The following is a 20,937-nucleotide window of genomic DNA, read 5'->3' on the forward strand; positions in this document are numbered from 1 at the left end:
AAGTAAAGTGATGTTCATTTTTTTAACACATTTTAATTCATATTTAAACTATACACATGTCTCTTTTATCTTTTGTCTTACATTAAACTAGTAAACACAACCGTGCTTTGCGCGTTTATATAATAAAATAAATATAAATTTTGGTTCTGCATTTTAAAAATATTGGTCGTTCTCTATATTTAGTTAAATTATAATTTAATTATCGCGTTTCTCAAAATAAAGTATAATTACCAATCAAATCCAATTCAAATACTAAAAAACTAGATATCTTATTATAGTTGGATTGAATTGGATGTGAGTAGTTATATTTTAATTGGATTGAATCGATTTTTAGAAAAAACTTTCACAATCTAATTAAAAATAGATGTAATTCAATTACATGTAATACATATTAAAAAGATATTATATTTATTCATATATATAATATGAAAAATATTTAAATTTTTATTTTTAAGTATTGTAATAATTTTTGATGAACATATTACACTTAATTAAAGCAATTCTTAAAAGAAATTAAAGCATGGAATATAAATAATATTTATGATATTCACTCATATTAATCTAAACCATGTGATTACTTTTTTACTATAACATGTTTACTAATAAGTAATGTAAATCAATGGTAAGGTAATTATTCCCTTACATTTGTTTACTCACATTATTAAAATAAGAAAATTGAGAACTCGATTAAATAAGGGAAAAAAGAAAGGGAGAACTTCCCCCACTAATTTTGTAAGGAATGTCACTAAAGGTAATAGATTTTAATTATTTTTATTTTATTTTTTTAATATTAAATATATAATAACAATTTTGTCCTTTAAAGTATGTCTTACAAAATTACTACCATATAATATAGTTTAGGGGTAAGTTGAAAAATACTCCTTTTATTAATCAATTAATCAAATTTACCTCTAATTTTATATTTATTTGAGACATTACCTCTTTTTATATGTATTGTACCCAAAATACTCTGATATAAGAGAGTCACATGAAGAGTATCTTGAAGTGACATGGGCAAAATTGGTACAATATTTAATAAAAGAAGTAAAAATGATAGACTTTGAAAAAGAGGGTAAAAATAAAAGAGTACAATATAAAAAGGGTATAGAGTTTAATTTCCTCTATAGTTTAACTCAAAAGGATAATTTATTCAATTTAAGCATTCAGATTACATTTCCTAATAGAGTAAACAAGATAAATCACAATTATTCTATTTCTAAAAAAAAATAGTAAACAACATATTACAAATATTGATTATGATTATTTTTTATTTATTCTATTATACTTTTCTATTAATTTATTTCAATAGTATATACTCAACGTGACAGTGTGAAATAACCACATTAAAAATAATAGTTCACTACAAAAATGTCACTTTTACATAAATAATTTCATTTTTTTATTATAAAAAGCTCTCGATCTCTTATAACCAGACGACGCTCTCTCTCTCTCTCGGTTTCTTATCCTGACGGCGACGACAGGTCCTCCTTCTCCTTCTCCAGTGACGGCAGGTTCCTTCTCCAACGTCGTTCACGTCATCCCTCTCCGGCTTAGTCCGTGCATCGTCCATATACTCTCGGTACTTCATTATTCCTCATTCAAATTATAACTTATTAATAAATTTTGAAAGAAAGTTGTTTCGGATCAAAATTTATGAGGCTACTATACGTTTTGTGTTTCAAATCTGGTTAAACTATATTCCATGTATTAGTATATATGTTATTGCCTTCTTCTTGAATTGGATAATGGAGCTTTCATACAGTACTGCAATGAATGAAGCTTCAGCATAAAAATGAGAAAACAAAAGATGTTATGTGCTTTTTCCTATTGTTTTTCCCCTAAAAATGAATCAAGAGTTTCTGTGTATTTCTGTTTAATTAAATTATTTCAATTTATTTTTTAAATTGTAGATTGCATAAGACGATATCTTTTTAGTGAGAGTGATTCGTCTCCGGTAAGTGGTTTATCTTGCTACAACGATGAAAATATTTATTTTCTTTAAAGAAATTAATTATAATAATATTTTGTTGAAATAAATTAAGTGTATTGCACTCAATAGATTCTTACGTGTTCTCTATAGTATGGCTAGTTGAGTAGTGTGGACTCAATTTTGCTAAATTCTTCTTAAACCTTATAAAATTTCTTTATTTTTAGTCACACTTTTTAAGTTATATCAGAACAGTAATACAAATAATATTACACATGCCTTTCAAAATATGCAGATTGGTCTTGGGGATTAGTTTAGCTCAGCACTATGGGCTTCTCTAAATTCTAGTGGTTATTTAGGTACCTTATACATCAGTGCTATTTTATTTTTTATTGATTTTTTTTAAGATTGGCTACATTTTGTTTCTGAGATGTAATTGTGTTTTTATTAAGATCTGTTATACGAGTTTTTGGGGTTATGGTTCAGTGTTATTGAATTTAAGATGTTTAGTCCATTAATGAGATGGACATTGCAAATACATTAATGGATTTTGATGTTTTCCAAGGCATTGTTTTGTCTTGATCTCTATGTATTGTTTTGGAAAAGGTTGCGTTTTGTTTTGAAAACATTGGGGAAAGGAATGGATTTTGTTGAGAAGTGTATGTGAGTATTGAAGGCCCCTATGAAGAACCTGGTCAAACATGGTATTGAGTACTATGTAGATATAAGGATTTTTGTGTATGTGTATATGAGTAGACCCTGCAACAAAAAAGTTTTAAGATGGGTTAGAACTGCTTTAAGAGTTTGGTAATTCGGTCAATTATGTTTCAGCAATTGTGTAATCTCATACTTTCTCTTATGAACTACTTTTTTTCTTTCTTCTGAAGTATGTACTATGTAGTCTCTTATATTTTATTTATGCTCTGTAATTAGCAGCAAATAAAATGAAATATAGCATGTTTCTGCTTTGTTTATCTTCGTAAGTGAAGTGGAAACTACATATTTATAAGTATAGATGCCATATAGAAATGTCTTTTTGCATTTTACTATTTTATAACATTTTATTTATTTCAATTTATAATGAACTTGTAAAACCCATGTTTCTTCACTGTCTGATGTGAAATTAGAATTATTTTTGCTGTATCTTATTGTGCTGCGAAATTATTTTCACTTGTCTATGCTCTTTCTGTTTGGCATAATTTTTTATCATTTCATCTCTGTAGGTACAGTGTAGCAATTAAGTGTGCAACTATTACTCCAGGTGATTATCTATGCATCTTGTTCTTCGATCTATATATACTGACTAGGTTGAAATTATTTTAAAATCTTTGAGTTTAAATATTTCTTTTCTGAATCTGGTCTTTATTTCTCTTTGAGGTTTAAGGTTTTCATCATTGTCTTACTAGTAGGCCATCTCCAATAGTAAAACTTAAATTTAGTGTTAAATCAACGCTAAAAAATTACTATTTCAACACTTTTTTTTTTTCAATTCCAATTACAATACTAAATTATATATTATTTATTATTTATTATTTTATTAATATAATAAGAATATTTTAATACTAATTATATATAATTACTTAATTTTTCCTCTTAAAAAATATTATTTAATTATTGATTTTCTTTTTTTTAAAAAAAAAAAAATAAGTGTGGTCTACAGTGTCCCACACACTGTAAACAAAGCTATTTATGAGTATAGTTTTAGTATCTCATTAGAATAAATATAGTGTGAAGCTACATTATATTTAGTGTTTTAATGTCCGGTTGGAGATGCTCTTTGATTACAACGTGTTTCGAATTTTGGAGTTCATGCCTTTTTTTGTAAGTATCAGTTCCTGGAGATAATAAAATTTGGAAATAATTTCTATTTTTATATCCTCAAATTTTCCGTACTGTGGATTAATGTATACATTTCTCTAACTTATTTTTTTTCTTCTCACTATTTTTATCTAAACATTCTTTCTTTTATCTGAAGCTGACCTCATTTATATAATAATTACAGATAAACATCAACTTTACTAGAAGGTTTAAGAATTTAAAGGTGGTGTGAGTGTGAAGATGGATGTAGCAGTATCGTTCAACTGCCACAAATCTCTGTCGTTTAATTCGGTCAGCTATCCAAAACGACATTTATTGACTCCTCAACATTGTCGCTTGGTTGTTATACGATGTACTACCAATGAAGAAGATTCAGTTTCACTTTCACAAGGTCTCCCCTTCTTCTCCTACTTATTTCGTTAATTTTTATTTTGAGAAATTTACTGCTAAACAACTTCTGTTTGATTCTTTTAACACTTAATTCTTTATTTTTTTGGGCAAAACTACCTTCACTTTTGTTTGCAAATTCGAAGTTTCAATCAAATTTAACCATTAATAATGTATACACTTATATACACGTGGCATGTGTTTATTGGTCCATGTAATTTTAACTATTTAAATATTATAAAAAATTATTATTTTTTTTGAAATGGGATTATAAATTTTTCTAAAAATTAAACATCAAAACAAAATAAAATTTCTTCAAATTAATTTTTTCCTTCAATTATTTATTTATTTTTTGAAAGGGTCTTCTTCTTCATCCACCATCATCAACACAGACCACCTCCATTGCCATTACCACCAGCCACCTCCATGATTATAGCCACCATGCACCCCTACCACAACCATCACCCCTTGAAATCATAACTATTGCAATTCATTCCTCAAATCCAAATAACACCAAAGAAACCAAAACAACTATAAACTTCAAACACAAAAAAGGTTTAATTAAAAGTCTCAAATCTAAATCAATACAAAAAAAAATAATATCTAAATTAAAAGTCTCAAATATAAATCAAGACCTGAAAAACCCAAATCAAAGTCCCAACAAAAAAATAAATAAATAAAAAGGAATGAAAGAGATCTCAACAAGGGGTATTGCGACCATGAATGCCGGTGAGCCAAACAAAGGCGGCAAACGACTATTCTGCTACTCGAATTTGAGAACCAGGGCCAGTCTTAAGGTTTATGGGAACTAAGGGAAAATCAAATTTTGAGGCCTCTATATATAGTTTAACTATTATGAAAATAATAGTTCTAATGCTTAGTGTAATGGTACAAGTTTTACGAACTTTTAAGAGCTCAAAAGTTCAATCTTTTATAACTACACATAAAATATTTTTTAAAAAAATTAAAAAGTAGAGTTTGGGAATTAATCCCATAATCTCTTAATTTAAAGTAAAACCTTTTACCACTACACCAAACAATTTTTGTTATATTTACTTCTTATTTAATATTTTATTTATATATTAATATTTTTTTTTCACAATTTCGAGGCCCTGAGCTTTGGGGGCCCAAGGCGCACGCCTAGCCCACCTACCCTAAAGGTCGGTCCTGCCGAGAACTCCCAAAAGCTCCATTCTTCCTTGCCTTTCTCTCCTTTGCGATTTTTCGTTAGACATGAACGATGCACTAAATCTCCAGGCAGGAACTCCGCCATTGCTTCCCTCTTCGACTTCCCCCTCCGACGTTCGCTACTGGGGGTTCCCCATGAACTTCCGTGTAGGCAACCATCTACAAGTAAAAGGATAGTGTTCACGTGATTTTCATAAACTAAATTTAAGAAAATTATTAATTCAAGTAAAGAAGAGACGAAAAATAATAAATGAACTCCATATATTTTTACGTAATTTTGTAGTTAAATTTACATACTCTACAATTATTATTTCTGAGTTTTGATTGTGTTTACAATTTTGCAAAGTTTTTGTAATCATAGTTGCCTCTCCGTTTTCTCTTTGAGTGAATCCTTATTTATAGGAATATGATGGTGATTACTCAATCTTATCTTAGTGAAAAATTACAATTGATGGGTAGTTAATGTCCATGTTTCACATATAACTAAATATTTAGATAAGTATAAATAACTCTTTTATATTTAAAATACAATGAAGTGGTTTTTAAAGTGCTATTTGACTTGGTCAGACTATGTTATTTGTGAGTAGATGCATTGCTGCTGTGTAATACGAGACAATGCATTGCTGCCTGTGTATTATGAGGAGGTTCATCAATGGTTGTGTATTAATAGGTGATTCATCACTGTTGTGTATTATGAGATGATTTATCATTGGCAGAGTATTACGAGGTCACTGACTGTGTATTACGAGGTGGTTCATCACTGATTGTATATTAGGAGGTGATTCATCACTGCTATGTATTATGAGGTGATTCATCACAGACTGTGTATTACGAGGTAATTTATAACTAACTGTGTACTACAAGGTGATTCATCATTGGTTGTGTATTACGAGGTAATTCATCACTGGCTGTGTATTACGAGGTGCTTCATCACTGTTTTGTATTACGAAGTAATTCATCACTGATTGTGTATTACGAGGTGATTCATCATTGTTTTGTATTATGAGGTGATGCATCACTGACTGTGTATTACGAGGTGATGCATCACTGACTGCGTAATAAGAGGAGATGTTAGATCTTTGTATTACGAGATGTTGAATGTTTTACTAAAATAACATTCCAACAACACTGAAATACCTAATTTCACAAACCTTGTGATCTTTATTTAGATGAGGTCACCTCTCAAGTTGAAACCCGAGTTTTTTTTGACTTGTCCCACAATGTATTTGTTGTGGGAATTTATTATCTATGCCATGTGGCATTCAATTCAGCCTTTTCATTAACTAGTCTAAAAAAAGGGTATAACAATTGCTCCCTAAGTTAATTTTTTGTGGTTTGCACAAATCTGACTTATTATACGTTGCATTCCCATTCTTTTTGGTACTACTCCAAGCAACTCGTTTTGTAACATACGAGTTTACAAAACGAGTTGGGTGTTACTTATTCAAAGTCATGTGTATTACGAGCATCTCTGTTGTGTTTCTCATGATTGATGCATGGTAGAGTAGGTACTACGACATAAAATAGGGGAGTATGTACTACGACCAAAAGCATGAGAGTACGTATTATGACTAGATGCATTAGGAGTATGTACTATGACTAAAAGTAGGGAGTATGTACTATGACTAGAAGTAGGGAGTATGTACTATGACTAGAAGTAGGGAGTATGTACTACAGCCCGAAGCATTGGGAGTATGTACTACGACCATATGCATGGGAGCATGTATTACGACCAAATACATGTGAGTGTGTATTTTGATTAGATGTATTGGGAGTATGTACTACGACCAGAAACATGGGAGTATGTACTACGACTAGAAGCATGAGAGTATGTACTACGACCAGAAGCAGGGGAGTATGTACTACGACCAGAAGCATGTGAGTATGTACTATGACTGGATGCATGAGAGTGTTACTATGACCAGATGCATGGGAGCATGTACTACGACCAAATGCATGAGAGTATGTACTACGACTAGATGCATAGGAGTGTGTACTACGACTAGATGCATGAGAGTATGTACTACGATCAAAAGCAGGGAGTATGTACTACGACTAAAAGCATTGAGAGTATGTACTACAACTAAATGGATGGGAGTGTGTACTACGACTAGATGGATGGGAGTACTATGATCAGATACATGGGAGCATATCCTACGACCAGATGCATGAAAGTTTGCACTACGACCAAAAGCATGAGCATATGTACTACGACTAAAGACATTAGGAGTATTTATTATGACTTGGTATGTTTATTAAAACTTATAAGCGTTATGAGCTCGAATTATTACTTAAAATTTAATTAATAAGTAATTTGTAATACAAATACTCTAAATGACATATTTATTTATACGTATAAACATGATGGGCTCTGAGTATTACTTAATTCAAAAAATAATTTGTAATATATATGCCCTGACATGTTTATTTATACGTACAAACATGATGGACTCGTAGGGGTGGGCATCCGATCCAATCCAACCTTTTTTTCCTCATCCGATCCAATCCAATTAGTAATTGAATTTGAAAAATCATCATCCGATCCAATCCAATTAGACCTCAAAATTCAATCCAATCCAATCCAATAGTAATCGGTTTTTTTAATTGGATATCCAATTACACACCTAAATTTTAATATTAGCTTAAAAATATAAAGAAAATTACGTAAAAAAACTAAGTATCACTTTTTATTTAAGTTTAATACTTCATTAATATACTATTCTTACAAGTGTATTGTCGCTAAAAGTTTTAAATAATTAAAACAATCACATTTCTATATAATAAAATAAAACAAAACATCATGAAAATAAATACACTAAACAATCAAGTGTTACAAATTCAACATACAAAAAAATCTAATAAAAATATAATAAATATTTATTATATTTTTCAATATTTTTTATTATATAAATAATTTTTTAATATACATAAATGTAATTGGATTGGATCGGTTTTTAATTGGATTTTGAGATTGGCATCCAATAACCGATCTAATCCAATTAGAATCCAACTTTTAGCATCCAATCCAATCCAATTGTAATTGGATATCCAACTTTTTGTAATTATATTAGATTGGATCGGTTCGGTTCAATTTGATTGGATTGGATGATGCCCACCCTTTACTCGAACTATTACTTTAAACTTAATTCAAAAAATGATTTCAAAAAAAAAAAAAAACTTAATTCAAAAAATAATTTGCAATACATATGCCCTGAATGACATGTTTATTTATACCTATAAACATGATGGGCTTAGTCTATTATTTAAAGCTTATTTCATAAGCCATTTATAATACACATGTTTGTTTAACTTTCACATTTTATAACTTTTTTTTATATAACTATTTTAACCTTTTCTATTCTGGACTAGGTTGATTAAATATTAGTTTATAGTTTCATGTGAAAAGTTTTTTCATAATATGATTTTTCTATATCTATAATCAAACTCGAAGTTATCTTCTTTTTTTGGTTGCAACCAGATTAGAAGTTTTTTTGTTCAATTGCAACCAGTTTTATTAGTGATCTTTGGGCATGCCCTCTAATGAAGAGGAATTTGGTTTGTTGAGGTTCAATTCGCTAAGTACCGCAAGTTGTTCTCTATAAAGTGTCTCCATTTCTTAAGTGAACATATTAGGTTATCCTCAAGAAGATTGAGTCATCTTTGAGTAGAATTATCTACGAGCCTATTTATCTATGAGTATAGTTATCTATGAGCATATTTATCTCTAAACATAGTTATTTACAAGTAGATTTATTTATTAGAAAATTTATACATGAGCACAGATATCTACGAGCAGACTTATTTGGTCACCACTTTTTGATTGAATGTAAGAATAACGATATTTTTCATATCCTCTTAGCTTTTTTGGCCTTTTTTGCTCGGTACTCAAAGGCTAAATAGTCATAATTAGCATGCTAATATATAAAATCATATATTTTGGTTATATGCTCTCATTTGGTGCTGATAAGTTATTTGGACAACTCATGTTTACGTGACACATCAACAATTGTAATTTTTAGTTATAAGTAGATTGTGTTTTAGGGATATGAGTGGACAATAGTTCCTCATATCACTGCTATGCAATTTGAGGAGATGTTAATCTTTGTATTACGAGATGTTGAATGTTTTACTAAAATAACATCTTAACAATGTTGAAATAACTTATTTCACAAAACTTGTGATCCTTATTTAGATGAGGTCACCTCACAAGTTGAGTCTTGAGTTTTTTTCGACATGTCCCACAATATATTTGTTGTGAGAATTTATTATCTATGCCAGGTGACATTCAATTCAACATTTTCATTAAAGTCCAAATAATGGGTATAATAGATAGATATATAGAGAGTAACGAAAAATGAAGAAAAGATAGGGTTTCAATTTTTTTTAGTTTATATTATTTATTTGTAATTTTTTTATTATTTAAATTTAATTTTTAAATAATTTTTTTGTAATGTTTAAATAGTTAAAATTACTTCGACCAATAAATACATACTACATGTATATAAGTGTGCACATTAACAGTCATAATTGACGTTTAACTGTTAAATTTGACTTAATTTCAAATTTACAAATATAAGTGAAGATAAGGTAGTTTTTCAGAATAAATAAATAAAAGGATTAAGTGTTAAAAGAATAAATAATAAAATGATTTAGCCATAAATTTGTTTATTTTTTTATTTTTTTTATTTTTAACTTTATGTTCTAAATTAAAATCATATTATTAGATAAAGAAGTGGATAATCTGGGAGTTAAAGCTGCCTTGTGTGTCTTAAAATTCTACAAAAGTAAGTTTATTTATTTATTTATTTTTGTAATGATGAAATTAGTTGAATTGCGCTATTTCTGACTCTAAAAAATATTTATAAATTTACATAATGAATAAATTAAACAGGTGAAATATCACCAATATTGCTCAAAAGTTGTCGTTTTGTACCAACTTGTAGTGAATATTCAATGGAAGCTTACAAGAAATATGGATTTGTAAAGGGTACCCTTTTGACTACTTGGCGTATTTGTCGTTGTAATCCTCTTGGTAATTATTCTCTCATTTATAATCTTAACCTTAATCATTTTGGTCTTTTTTTTAATAATTATTTTAACTGATTTATTTATCTATTTGGTTAGGTGGATCTGGATTTGATCCTCCAAGGTGGTTCGATGAAACAAGTTTACCAGAAGAATAAGAATAAAATATTATAACTTAATTGAATAAAGTTAAATTTGTTTGCATGTAATTAATTTTGCAATCATTACTCTCTTTGTTTTCTTCTTCTTTATAATATGTATTGCTTCAGATCTTTCCCAAAATACGTGGTAGCGGCAGAGAGTGACACGTGGACCTAAAAAAGGATTCACTCACGAAAATCAATTAAGTCTTGAGCAAGGAAGTGCATCTCATGGAGTGAGCCTCCCGGAGGAGAGCATAAGACACGCCTTTACCCTCTGGGAGGCTAGAACTGTCACAAGGCATCTCCGAGAAGGAAAGAGATTGTTCGAACAGTCACTTCCCATTTAATGTCGCATGGGAAAAATGTATCAGAACCTCCATAAGAGGATTTGACAGATGGTGTAAGCCCCTTGTACAGCGATTACACAACAATTGACGAGTCTAGTGACGGCTACATTATGAGAACTCACATCAATCAAGGGAGGATAAAAGATCATATCCACTTAACCCCTAAGATACCTACCGTATAGGTCATGCATTTCCTATTTTGTATCTGTTAGGAATTTGTGCCCCTAAGAGGCTAACACAAAAAGACAAGTGATCCCTTTCTAGGAATCCCCCGAAAAACACTATAAATACCCCATAAACAGAATGGAAAAGGGGTCGATCGATGAATTAAAGAATCAAAGAGAGTAAAGAAGAGGGAGAGAGATTCACCAAGAACATTCTCTGTAAAAACACTCTCATAAATAATAGAGACTCGTGGACTAAGGCTCATTAATGCCTTAACCACGTAAAAATCACCTGCATTAAACTTTCTTCAGCTTTTCTCAATCTACTATTTAATTGGTTGCCGAAAATTTCGGTCAACATTTTGGTGCTTTCATTGAGAGCTGAAGGAATCGTCGTCAGATAGACAACAATCAAAGGAAAAGTCAGATTAACAATGGTGGAAACTCGTAACAATACACGTCAGCCCCGTCCTCCTCAGGATGCTCAAAACCTAAAAGGCGAAGAAGTAGCCTCAAGAGTGAATGTGGGCTCTGAGGAGCGAGATGAGGCGAACGACGAAGAATACGAAGAGAACTTCAAAGGGTATGACACTTACGACGAAGGTAGCTATACAGAACTACTGGTCTTCAGGCAAAAGACGGTTGATCATGAAGTCGAGCTTGCAGCTCAAAAAGAACAGAATAGGGGGATGTAAGAGGTGATGGTTGACATGCAAAAAGCCATGGAGATTATAGGAATACACATACACCTTAAGGCCATCGCAGTAGGACTTGAGGAAATACCGGAAGAGTCCTCGCCGAGTACTTAGAAACCCAATACCAGGGAACCAAGCCCTATACGGTACCCTTCCGAGGAAAATCCTGGAAAAATCCAACTTCAATCCCTGGGAAAGAAAAGGTGCAGGATCCGCAGAAAGTCTGCTCGGATTTCCTGAAAGGGAAATGTCCGCAGAGGGGCAAGCTCCCTCGAGTGAGTCTTGGCCCTCAGGACCAAGAGGATCGAAAAAGCGTATTCGTGCACCAGGAACCCGGAGAGAGAGGGAGGAAAAACCGGAGGTACCCTCCAGTTGACCTAAGAGAAAAAATCAACGAAAAACATGGTGACTTACGAGAACATCTAAAAAAAAAAGAAACACGCACCGGGAGTTTCCGCGGGCACGCTAAATGAAGGAATTCTGGCAAAGTTAGCGATACTACGCAAAGACATTGCTAGGGTCTCCTAGAGGCAAAAAGGGGACGACTCAGATTCTGATTGCGAGGACCGGGAACCATGCGCCCGACACATACTGGATGCAAAGCTCCCCAATAATTTTAAGATGCCCGAGATGGCGGCATATACCGGAGACTCGGACCCCAGTGACTATCCCGTTTCAATCGGGTGATGACTGTCATGAGGGTCAGCAATGACGCAAAGTGTTTATACTTTTCGCTAACGCTGAGCGGGTCCGTTGAAGAATGGTTCAAAAAGTTGGAACCCGGATCAGTAGACTGCTGGAACAAACTACAAGTCAGCTTTCGGAGACAATTTGTGGTAGCGAGAAGATTAACCTTGAAGTTAGCGCCCTAACTAACATAAAACAATTGTCTGCGGAAACTCTAAAGAACTTCATAAAAAGATTCAAAGAAGAGGCTTCGAAGACCAAGAAGGTGGACGACAGACAACAGCTTGCGCTCCTCCAAGTTGGGATCGGGACGGGGACTCCTTTCTGGAATGAACTACAACAGGAGGAAGCAGCCAATTTCCAAGATTTCCAGAAGAGCGTCCAAAAATACATCAATTTGAAAGAAGCCCAAATAGTGGCTTACGGAGGATACTACCTGACCGGAGTATCAAGATACGCACCCAGAGTTCAACTCTCGGGAGCCATGCCTCCGGCCACTCCTCAAATGAGCGGCATACAATTCTCCGCTACCCCAGGATATAATCAAAGCTTAGCCTTGGCTCCCGCATCATCACGCTTTGGGACGCCCGTGAGTAACCCCTCGGGGATGAATGGTCAAGCTCCATCTCAGTCCGCGCCTGCCACCAACCTAACAGAACCCCCTCAGAGCTCCCAAAGCAAAAGGTCCTCAAAGGGTAGCAATCGGACTAAGGATAAGCGACAACTGAGGGGATACACCCCTCAGTATACTCAATACACGAAGCTTATGGACACAGGAGCGGGTATACTTTGCCACCAAGCAAAAATTACTGGAAACCTCCTCCCCTGTATAGGGATAATTCCCGAATGGATCCCAGTAAGGTGTGAGTATCACAACAACATTGGTCATAGTACCAATGAATGCAAGAACTTGAAAGATGAAATTGAGAACCTAATCCGGCTAGATCATTTATATGAATAGATTAAGAACCGACTATCCCATCTCAACCCGGCTCCAATAGGAGGCCCGTTACCTCAAGGAGCTCCAAGGGGTATACCCAGAGAACCAGCACCCGTTGTACCCCCCGGAGGAACAATCTTTCAACAAGTCCCTAGATTTTCACCAAGACCAAATGGGAGAGTGGCCATGATCTCCGGTGGGCCCCATATCGGGGGAACCACCAGAAACGAACTAAAGCGCTATGCTGGGGCCATAAAACACGATGAAGTGTGGGAAGTCATCCAACTCCCAGCGCAAAGGCCCCGGCTCATGGACCAGTCCATTACATTCACAGAAGAAGACGCCAAACTGGGGCGTTTCCCTGACCATCCGTGAATTTACTGTTCAAAGAAGCCTTAACGGCCATAGGCCTCACGGACAGGGATCTATCGCCCAGCGGCTCCCAGCTCACATGGTTTAATGGGACAACACTTATCCCAATGAGGAAAGTAAGACTCCCTGTATAATATATATTTATATATAGAAAATACCATTTTCACTACCTATTCTTTCATACCAAGGTTTTCTTGCGGTGGCCATAGCCAGCACAATCTCCAAAATCATCATCATTGTTATCGTTATTTTTTTTTTCAAGTTTCAAAACTATACACTATTATCCCCATCATCCTCTCATAAATATATATATATACATATATATCTCCTTCATTATATCGACATCACCACTACCATTATTTTACGTTCAAGTTTTAGTTCCTAACTAGATTTCGGGAGTTAAGGTAATTTTATAATTTTAGGCTTGTAGATTCAAAGTTAAAGTTTCATATATAAATATATATTATACCTCTGTGATATTTTCTAATTAATAAGTGTAACATCTAGGTTTGTCATAGGAAAATTATTGTTTCTCAAGGATCACTCTTATTGCAATCAAGGCTAGGACTCCACATTCGAGGTAAGGAAATTAAATAGAAAAACATAAGTTTTCTGTATGTAATAACATTCATAGAAAGAGTGGGAATAGTAAAAGAGAAGTTAACTAAGGTCTTCTGTCTGACTCTTTATTGTTTGTTATTTAATGTACTGTATAATATATATTTAAATAATATGTTTATAAGATTCAAGTTATTTATGTATGTTTATAGTATTAGAGCATGACCATTGCTAAAGGTATATATTTAAATAATATGTTTATAAGATTCATGTTATTTAAGTATGTATGTAAATAGTGTGTTTATAAGATTCACATTATTTAAACTGATTATGTGGTTTGGATAATAGACGGTACAATGGATTCGCATTATTTAAACTAGTTATGTTGTTTAGATAATGGATGGTACAATGGATTCGCATTATTTAAACATGATATGATTATGGTATGAATATGATATGATTATGATATTGTTATGATATGATTATTATGTAGTTATGATATAATTATGATATGGTTATGGTATGATTATAATATGATTATGATATGATTAGGATATAATTATGATACGCTATTTAAATAATGTATAGTAGTTAAACATTATTTAAATTAAATTTATTGTAGATTATGTGACATGGTTTGACCGACAAGATAATGGTTAAATACTTGAGACTGTTGGGTCTATATGGTAGATAGGGGGCCATTTAGTAGTGGGTACGATTTTACTGAACCCAGCCCTCCGCCATTTAGTCTAATAATTCAGGTTTATTTGCCAAAGTCAGACTCGGGCGTAACCATTATTATGTGACTTAGCTTAGGAACTAGTGATTAGTTACTAGTGACAAGATTAAGCTTATATGTATTGCTATTTGTCTAAATATGTGCATCTAAGTTTTAATTATATGTTTTCCTTTATGTGACTACGTCACAAGCATTTCCTTACTGAGTTTAGTAGCTCACCCTTATCAAATTACCATGTGCAGACCAAGGTAACTGAAAGTCTAGAATGCCGTTGGCGAGTGGAACTTTGGACGCTTGTGTGTGTGAACTCGCTGAGGACCATATAACTGCGGGTAGTCTAGGGCGCTCTATTTATTTATTTACGCTATTAAATTTATGTCGCAATTATTTTAGTTATTATTTATTATGTCTTTTGTACGAAAACTGGCCAGTTGTGAACATTTTCAAGTATTAAATAAAAATGCGACATAGTGATTTTCCGCGTTTAACGCTTGTAAACAAAATTAATATTTTAATAAAAGTACGAGCGTTACACTCTTGGCGTGATCACCCCATCGAAAATGGGGCATCCTAAACTTATGTAGCCGGTCATCAAATTCCACCAGCCTACAAGTAGAATAATCATGAACAGAAGGAACGTGATGAACAATTAGTGGGGACTTACCAGCTTCGGAAGTGCTGGCATCAAGAGCCCCAACATTAGGAACTGGGAATGGGAACTTGGGCCAAGAGGTCGCTTGTTCTTTTTCAGCTTCTATATGAAGAACCCTCCCCGAGGCAGCTTGGGCCTTGATATAGGCTGACTTTTGGTCCCTCTTGAAGAGGTACTTCTTGTACCTATCCTCCCCGGAGGCAATAATATCTTCCCGGAGCACCTTCTCGGACTCAAGATTGCGAATGTTGGGGCAGAGAACCTTGGATAAATTGAAGTCATCTACCGATTGGCCCTCTGAAATCAACTTAGCCCTCCTGCAATTTACAGTCGTGACCAAGTCCCCTACGTTCAACCCGTCTTTATCGTAGGTGGAGAAGACTTTGGCGTGTTGAAGAAAGAGTTGAGTAGGGGCTGTGCGGTACATGGGAGGGACTCTAACCCACTCAGTGAGCAGCTCCGGGCGCTCAATGGCTTTGAAGCCGAAGGAGAAGAAAAACTGGTTACAATACTCCTTAACATTCTTCTGGAAATTATAAGGTATCGGGCCCTCGTTAGCAGGATGGGCCTGAAGTTTGAGAAAACCATCCTTAAGTTTGTCCCCTTTCTTGGGGACGGATAAAAGTTCGTAAAAATAAAGAATTTCAGCCGGACTGGGCGGGGCCCAGCTCTTGGCAACGTAAAAAATGTACAAGCCTGAGAGCAGACGATAAGCTTGAGGAATAAGTTGGTAAGGCACAAGGCCAACATAAACTAAAAAATCAATAAAATAGTCCTGAAGTGGTAGCATGGCCCCAGGCATGCATGAGGTGGGTTTGACTCCAGGCCCCAAAGCCGCCGTAATTACGGTTGGGCATTTCTTCATCTCTGGGAAGACGGTGAAAGACTTTGGATGAAGAAGGCTTGATCCCGGCAACTGTATCTATCTTCTCCAATTGGTGGGCACAAGTCAAAGTTGAGTGCAACTCGTTCGCCTCCCAGCCAGTGGATCGATAGGTGTATTTCTCCTGGACCACGAGTCCTTTCATCACCTCCTCTAGAGTGGCTAAGGTCTTGGACCCTTTGCTTGAAGACTTCGCTCCGGTTGTAAGGACAGACATGCCTGGGGATTGGTAAAATGCTGAAATTTCTTGATCAAAGCTAAAGAAGCCATGCTCGTGAAGGTCGCGGAGAACCTCACTCATATGAAAAAGAGAAATCCAGCAGTTAGCCCCCAAACCAAACCCTAACGTAAAAGGAGGGAATGGGGGTCCCCTAATCGCTGGACGGAGGCCCCCTCCGGATGTCTGCCAGAAATGAGAAATTCAGGGATTCTCCTAGGCAAACATCGGGTGCAAATATCCCAAAGGCAATGAAAACAGAGAAAACCAAGAAAAAAAAGGAGGAACCTAAGTATGAAAATAGTTTCATACACTCGACAGTCCCTAAGTGAAGAAGTTGTTCGCAAAATTAAAAAAAAAAAAAGGGAAACAATGGAACACAGACAAGAAACCACGACGCACAACGGTCTTCACCATGACCGTTTCACCGTAGAAATCAAATGCGACTAAAGGCACTGCCCTAAACCTTGTCCTAACATGCAAATGAATAATAAAAGCGAAATGTACCCAGAAAACTTACACAATGGTAATGAGCTAGAAGTCGATGTTGTCTGACGGTAGAATTTGGACTGGCAACGACGGAGGAACAGCAACAAGAAATCTATGATTTCTGGAATTTTTTTAAATGGGTTATCTAGTTTAAAATGGTAGAATAGCGAGAGTAACTCAATGAAGGGAAAATGCTAGCTTTTATAGACCAAAAAGGGTGCAAGGCAATTGTGATCAGACACCATCGTACGGTGGGGATTGGAACGATTCACATTCTATGATCCAACGGATGGGATGAATGAGGGTAACGAGGAGAAAAGGCGGTTAAAAACGTTTGAGCACCTCTCTGACACCAGGATTAAATACAGTGGTCTATCAATAACCGGGAAGCGAATCGTTGCCTGCAAAAAAGAAATAAATAGTAATGATTACAGTCATAAAAGTAGCCCACGCGCCTAGGGCACGTGCCGCTATATCAATAAGCTAACCGGAGGCCTCGTACAAGCCTCATTTACCCTTCAATAAATGAAACTTGGGGGGTAAATGTTGCCTCAGATCTTTCCCAAAATACGTGGCAGCGGCAGAGGGTGACACGTGGACCTAAAAAAGGATCCACTCACGAAAATCAATTAAGTCTTGAGCAGGGAAGTGTATCTCATGGAGTGAGCCTCCCGGAGGAAAGCATAAGACACGCCTTTACCCTTTGGGAGGCTAGAACTGTAACAAGGCATCTCCGGGAAGGAAAGAGATTGTTCGAACAGTCACTTCGCATTTAATACCGCATGGGGGGAAACATATCCGAACCTCCATAAGAGGATTTGACAGATGGAGTAAGCCCTTTTTATGGCGATTACACAACAATCGACGAGTCTAGTGACGACTACATTATGAGAACTCACATTAATCAAGGGAGGATAAAAGATTATATCCACCTAACCCCTAAGATACCTACGGTATAGGCCATGCATTTTCTATTTTTTATCTATTAGGAATTTATGTCCCTAAGAGGCTAGCCCAAAAAGACAAGTGATCCCTTTTTAGGGATCCCCCGAAAAACACTATAAATACCCCATAGACAGAATGGAAAAGGGGTAGATCGATGAATTAAAGAATCAAAGAGAGTAAAGAAGAGAGAGAGAGAGATTCACCAAGAACATTCTCTGTAAAAACACTCTCATAAATAATAAAGACTCGTGGACTAAGGCTCATTAATGCCCCAACCACGTAAAAATCACTTGCATTAAACTTTCTTCAGCTTTTCTCATTCTACTATTTAATTGATTGTCGAAAATTTCGGTCAACAATATGAAAAGACAAAAGATTAAAAACAAAGTCTTAACCAAATCTACATGTGCACGAATTATTGTATTTTGTAATTTTCTTTTATTTAAAGATAATTGTATAAATATATATTATATTAAATATGGTTTTTTTAAAAAAAAATTATTAATTTGACGGTTTTTTTTTTTTGTTAAAATTATTAGTTGAAACTGTTAAATTAAATATTTATTATTTTCTTAAAAAAATATTTTTAAATATTTAAATTCAATTTATTTATTTAAATATAATTTAAATAATTATTTAAAAACATCAACAAAATTAATAATTTTTTTTATATAAATCTTTTTTTAATTTTGAATTAGACGTTAATTCAATTAATTAATCATACTTTATATAACAATTTTATTTGTTTTATTGTTTAAAATATCTAAATTTATTTATTTATTTTATTGTTAAATAAAATTAGCTAGATATATTTTTTTATAAATAAATTTAAAATTAGATTAAATTATATATTAAAAAAGGGCTTCTTTTCAATTTTAACCAAAAAAAAAAGTGACAATATTACAAAAATACTTCGAGTTGGCCAAATAAACAAATATACAACCCAAATAAAAAAAATGTAAAAATATATTTCTTGTATTTTTTTTTAATAAAAACTATAACTAATTGGGCAATACTAAACCATGTGGGATTATTTTTACTAAGGAGTCAAATTACCACATTTTTAAAATAAAATTAAAATTGTAGAAAAAATATGAAAAAAGATGATATGAAATAATACATTATTTTTTTTTTATATAAATATATAGATATATAGATATTGAAGATACGATATATTTACATAAAATAATTAAAACTCTAATAATTTATGATATTTTATTAGAATAATAAGACTCCTCAAAGATATTTTCTTATATACTTTTTGTGGTCTAAGTAATTTAAATTGTAATAAAAATATAAAATAGTCTTATATTAATAAATTGTTATGGATAATTATAGGTTTTAATTATTTTATATACTTAAAAATATTATATATTCAACTAAAATTAATAATTTAAAATAAAAAATCTAACAAAATATTAATTTTTTTGTTAGAAAACTTAAAATATTTTTTTAATTTTAAATTTTTGACAAAAATTAAAAAATATAAAATATTAATTTATATTAGAATTAATCAATATTAATAGGGAAATTTGCGGCATAAATGTTTTATATTTTCGATTTTATACACTTAAATACCACATCTTTTTTTTAGCGGATTAAATACCAAATTTTAGATTCCATCTATTTTCATTATTATTTTTCTGTTATATGTTGAGTGTGTTCATTAAAGTAACAAATATCATATTTTCATTTGTCCATCCATATTAATTTAAATAAATAATAATTATTAAAAAAATTATGAAAATTGAAAAATATAATTAATTAGCTTCTTAAATCTAATTTAGACAATTAATCAAAATTAAAGATCAAATTACCAATATAGAATTAACATACCCACAAAATCAAATTACATAAACTTTTAAACTCATATTTAAACAACAAAAATAATCTAATTCAAACCAATATTACACACTATCTGCTGCAACCCTTTGTTGTTTGGTTTTTTCTTTCCTTTGTTGTAGTAGTTCACTAAAAAAAAACCAATATTACACAATAACACTCACATAGATCCACTCACATCCAGCTACAGTTTGATTGAATTGAATGTGAGTAGTTGTATTAATTGTATTGAATCGATTTTTAGAGAAAACTTTCACAATCTAATTAAAAATGAATGTAATCTAATTACATGTAATACATATTAAAAATATTTTGTACTTATTCATATATAATGAGAAAAATATTTAAATTTTATTTTTATTTGTTGTTTAATAATTTTTGATGATATATTACACCTAATTAAAGCAATTCCTAAAAAATTCCTAAAAACTCACATATAGTTTAGTTTTTATGTATTTTTTTAGTTAATATTAAAATTCAAGCATTCAATAGAAACAATATTTATAATATCCACTCATACTAGTCTAAACCATGTGATTGCTTTTTTATTAAGGTGCCAAATAACCACATTAAGAGTAATAATTTTTTATATTATAAATTAAATTATTATGACTAATTCTAGTTTAAAATAATTTATATACCTAAGAATTTTTATTTTGATATATTTTCTTAGCTAATTATAAGAAGTATTATTATTTTTTTTAAAATAATATAATTTTATCTCATAGTTTTTTTTTATATATAAGTTATTGTGTATAATTCTAGTTTTAATCAATTTGTATAGTAAAAATTTTAATTTTTTTTAATAGAAATGGAAAAAATTTATAAATAAGTATTTTAAAGCTTTGACCAAGATTGAAAAATGTAAAAATATGTTTGTTGTATTTTTTTAAAAAAAAATAAAAACTATAACTAATTG

The 20,937-nt window shown here is 32.6% G+C and overlaps 1 protein-coding gene across 6 annotated transcripts; it reads left to right on the forward strand.

The window, feature by feature from the left end:
• The first annotated feature begins 1,393 nt into the window (after positions 1-1,393).
• LOC115725606 (UPF0161 protein At3g09310) lies at positions 1,394-15,478 on the forward strand. Of its 6 annotated transcripts, XM_030655188.2 has the most exons (8): positions 1,394-1,579; positions 1,911-1,954; positions 2,223-2,286; positions 3,151-3,188; positions 3,930-4,136; positions 10,045-10,104; positions 10,212-10,352; positions 10,445-10,627. In XM_030655188.2, the coding sequence occupies exons 5-8, from the start codon at positions 3,986-3,988 to the stop codon at positions 10,501-10,503; spliced, it is 411 nt and encodes a 136-aa protein (XP_030511048.1). In that variant the 5' UTR covers positions 1,394-1,579; positions 1,911-1,954; positions 2,223-2,286; positions 3,151-3,188; positions 3,930-3,985; the 3' UTR covers positions 10,504-10,627. The 6 variants fall into 6 exon arrangements, 5 of the variants coding, with proteins under 5 accessions (XP_030511048.1, XP_030511050.1, XP_030511051.1 ...); XM_030655190.2 differs by lacking the exon at positions 2,223-2,286; XM_030655191.2 differs by lacking the exon at positions 1,911-1,954.
• The last annotated feature ends 5,459 nt before the right edge of the window (positions 15,479-20,937 follow it).

This window comes from Cannabis sativa, chromosome 7 (assembly GCF_029168945.1).
Source record: "Cannabis sativa cultivar Pink pepper isolate KNU-18-1 chromosome 7, ASM2916894v1, whole genome shotgun sequence".
Classification (NCBI taxonomy): Eukaryota; Viridiplantae; Streptophyta; class Magnoliopsida; order Rosales; family Cannabaceae; genus Cannabis; species Cannabis sativa.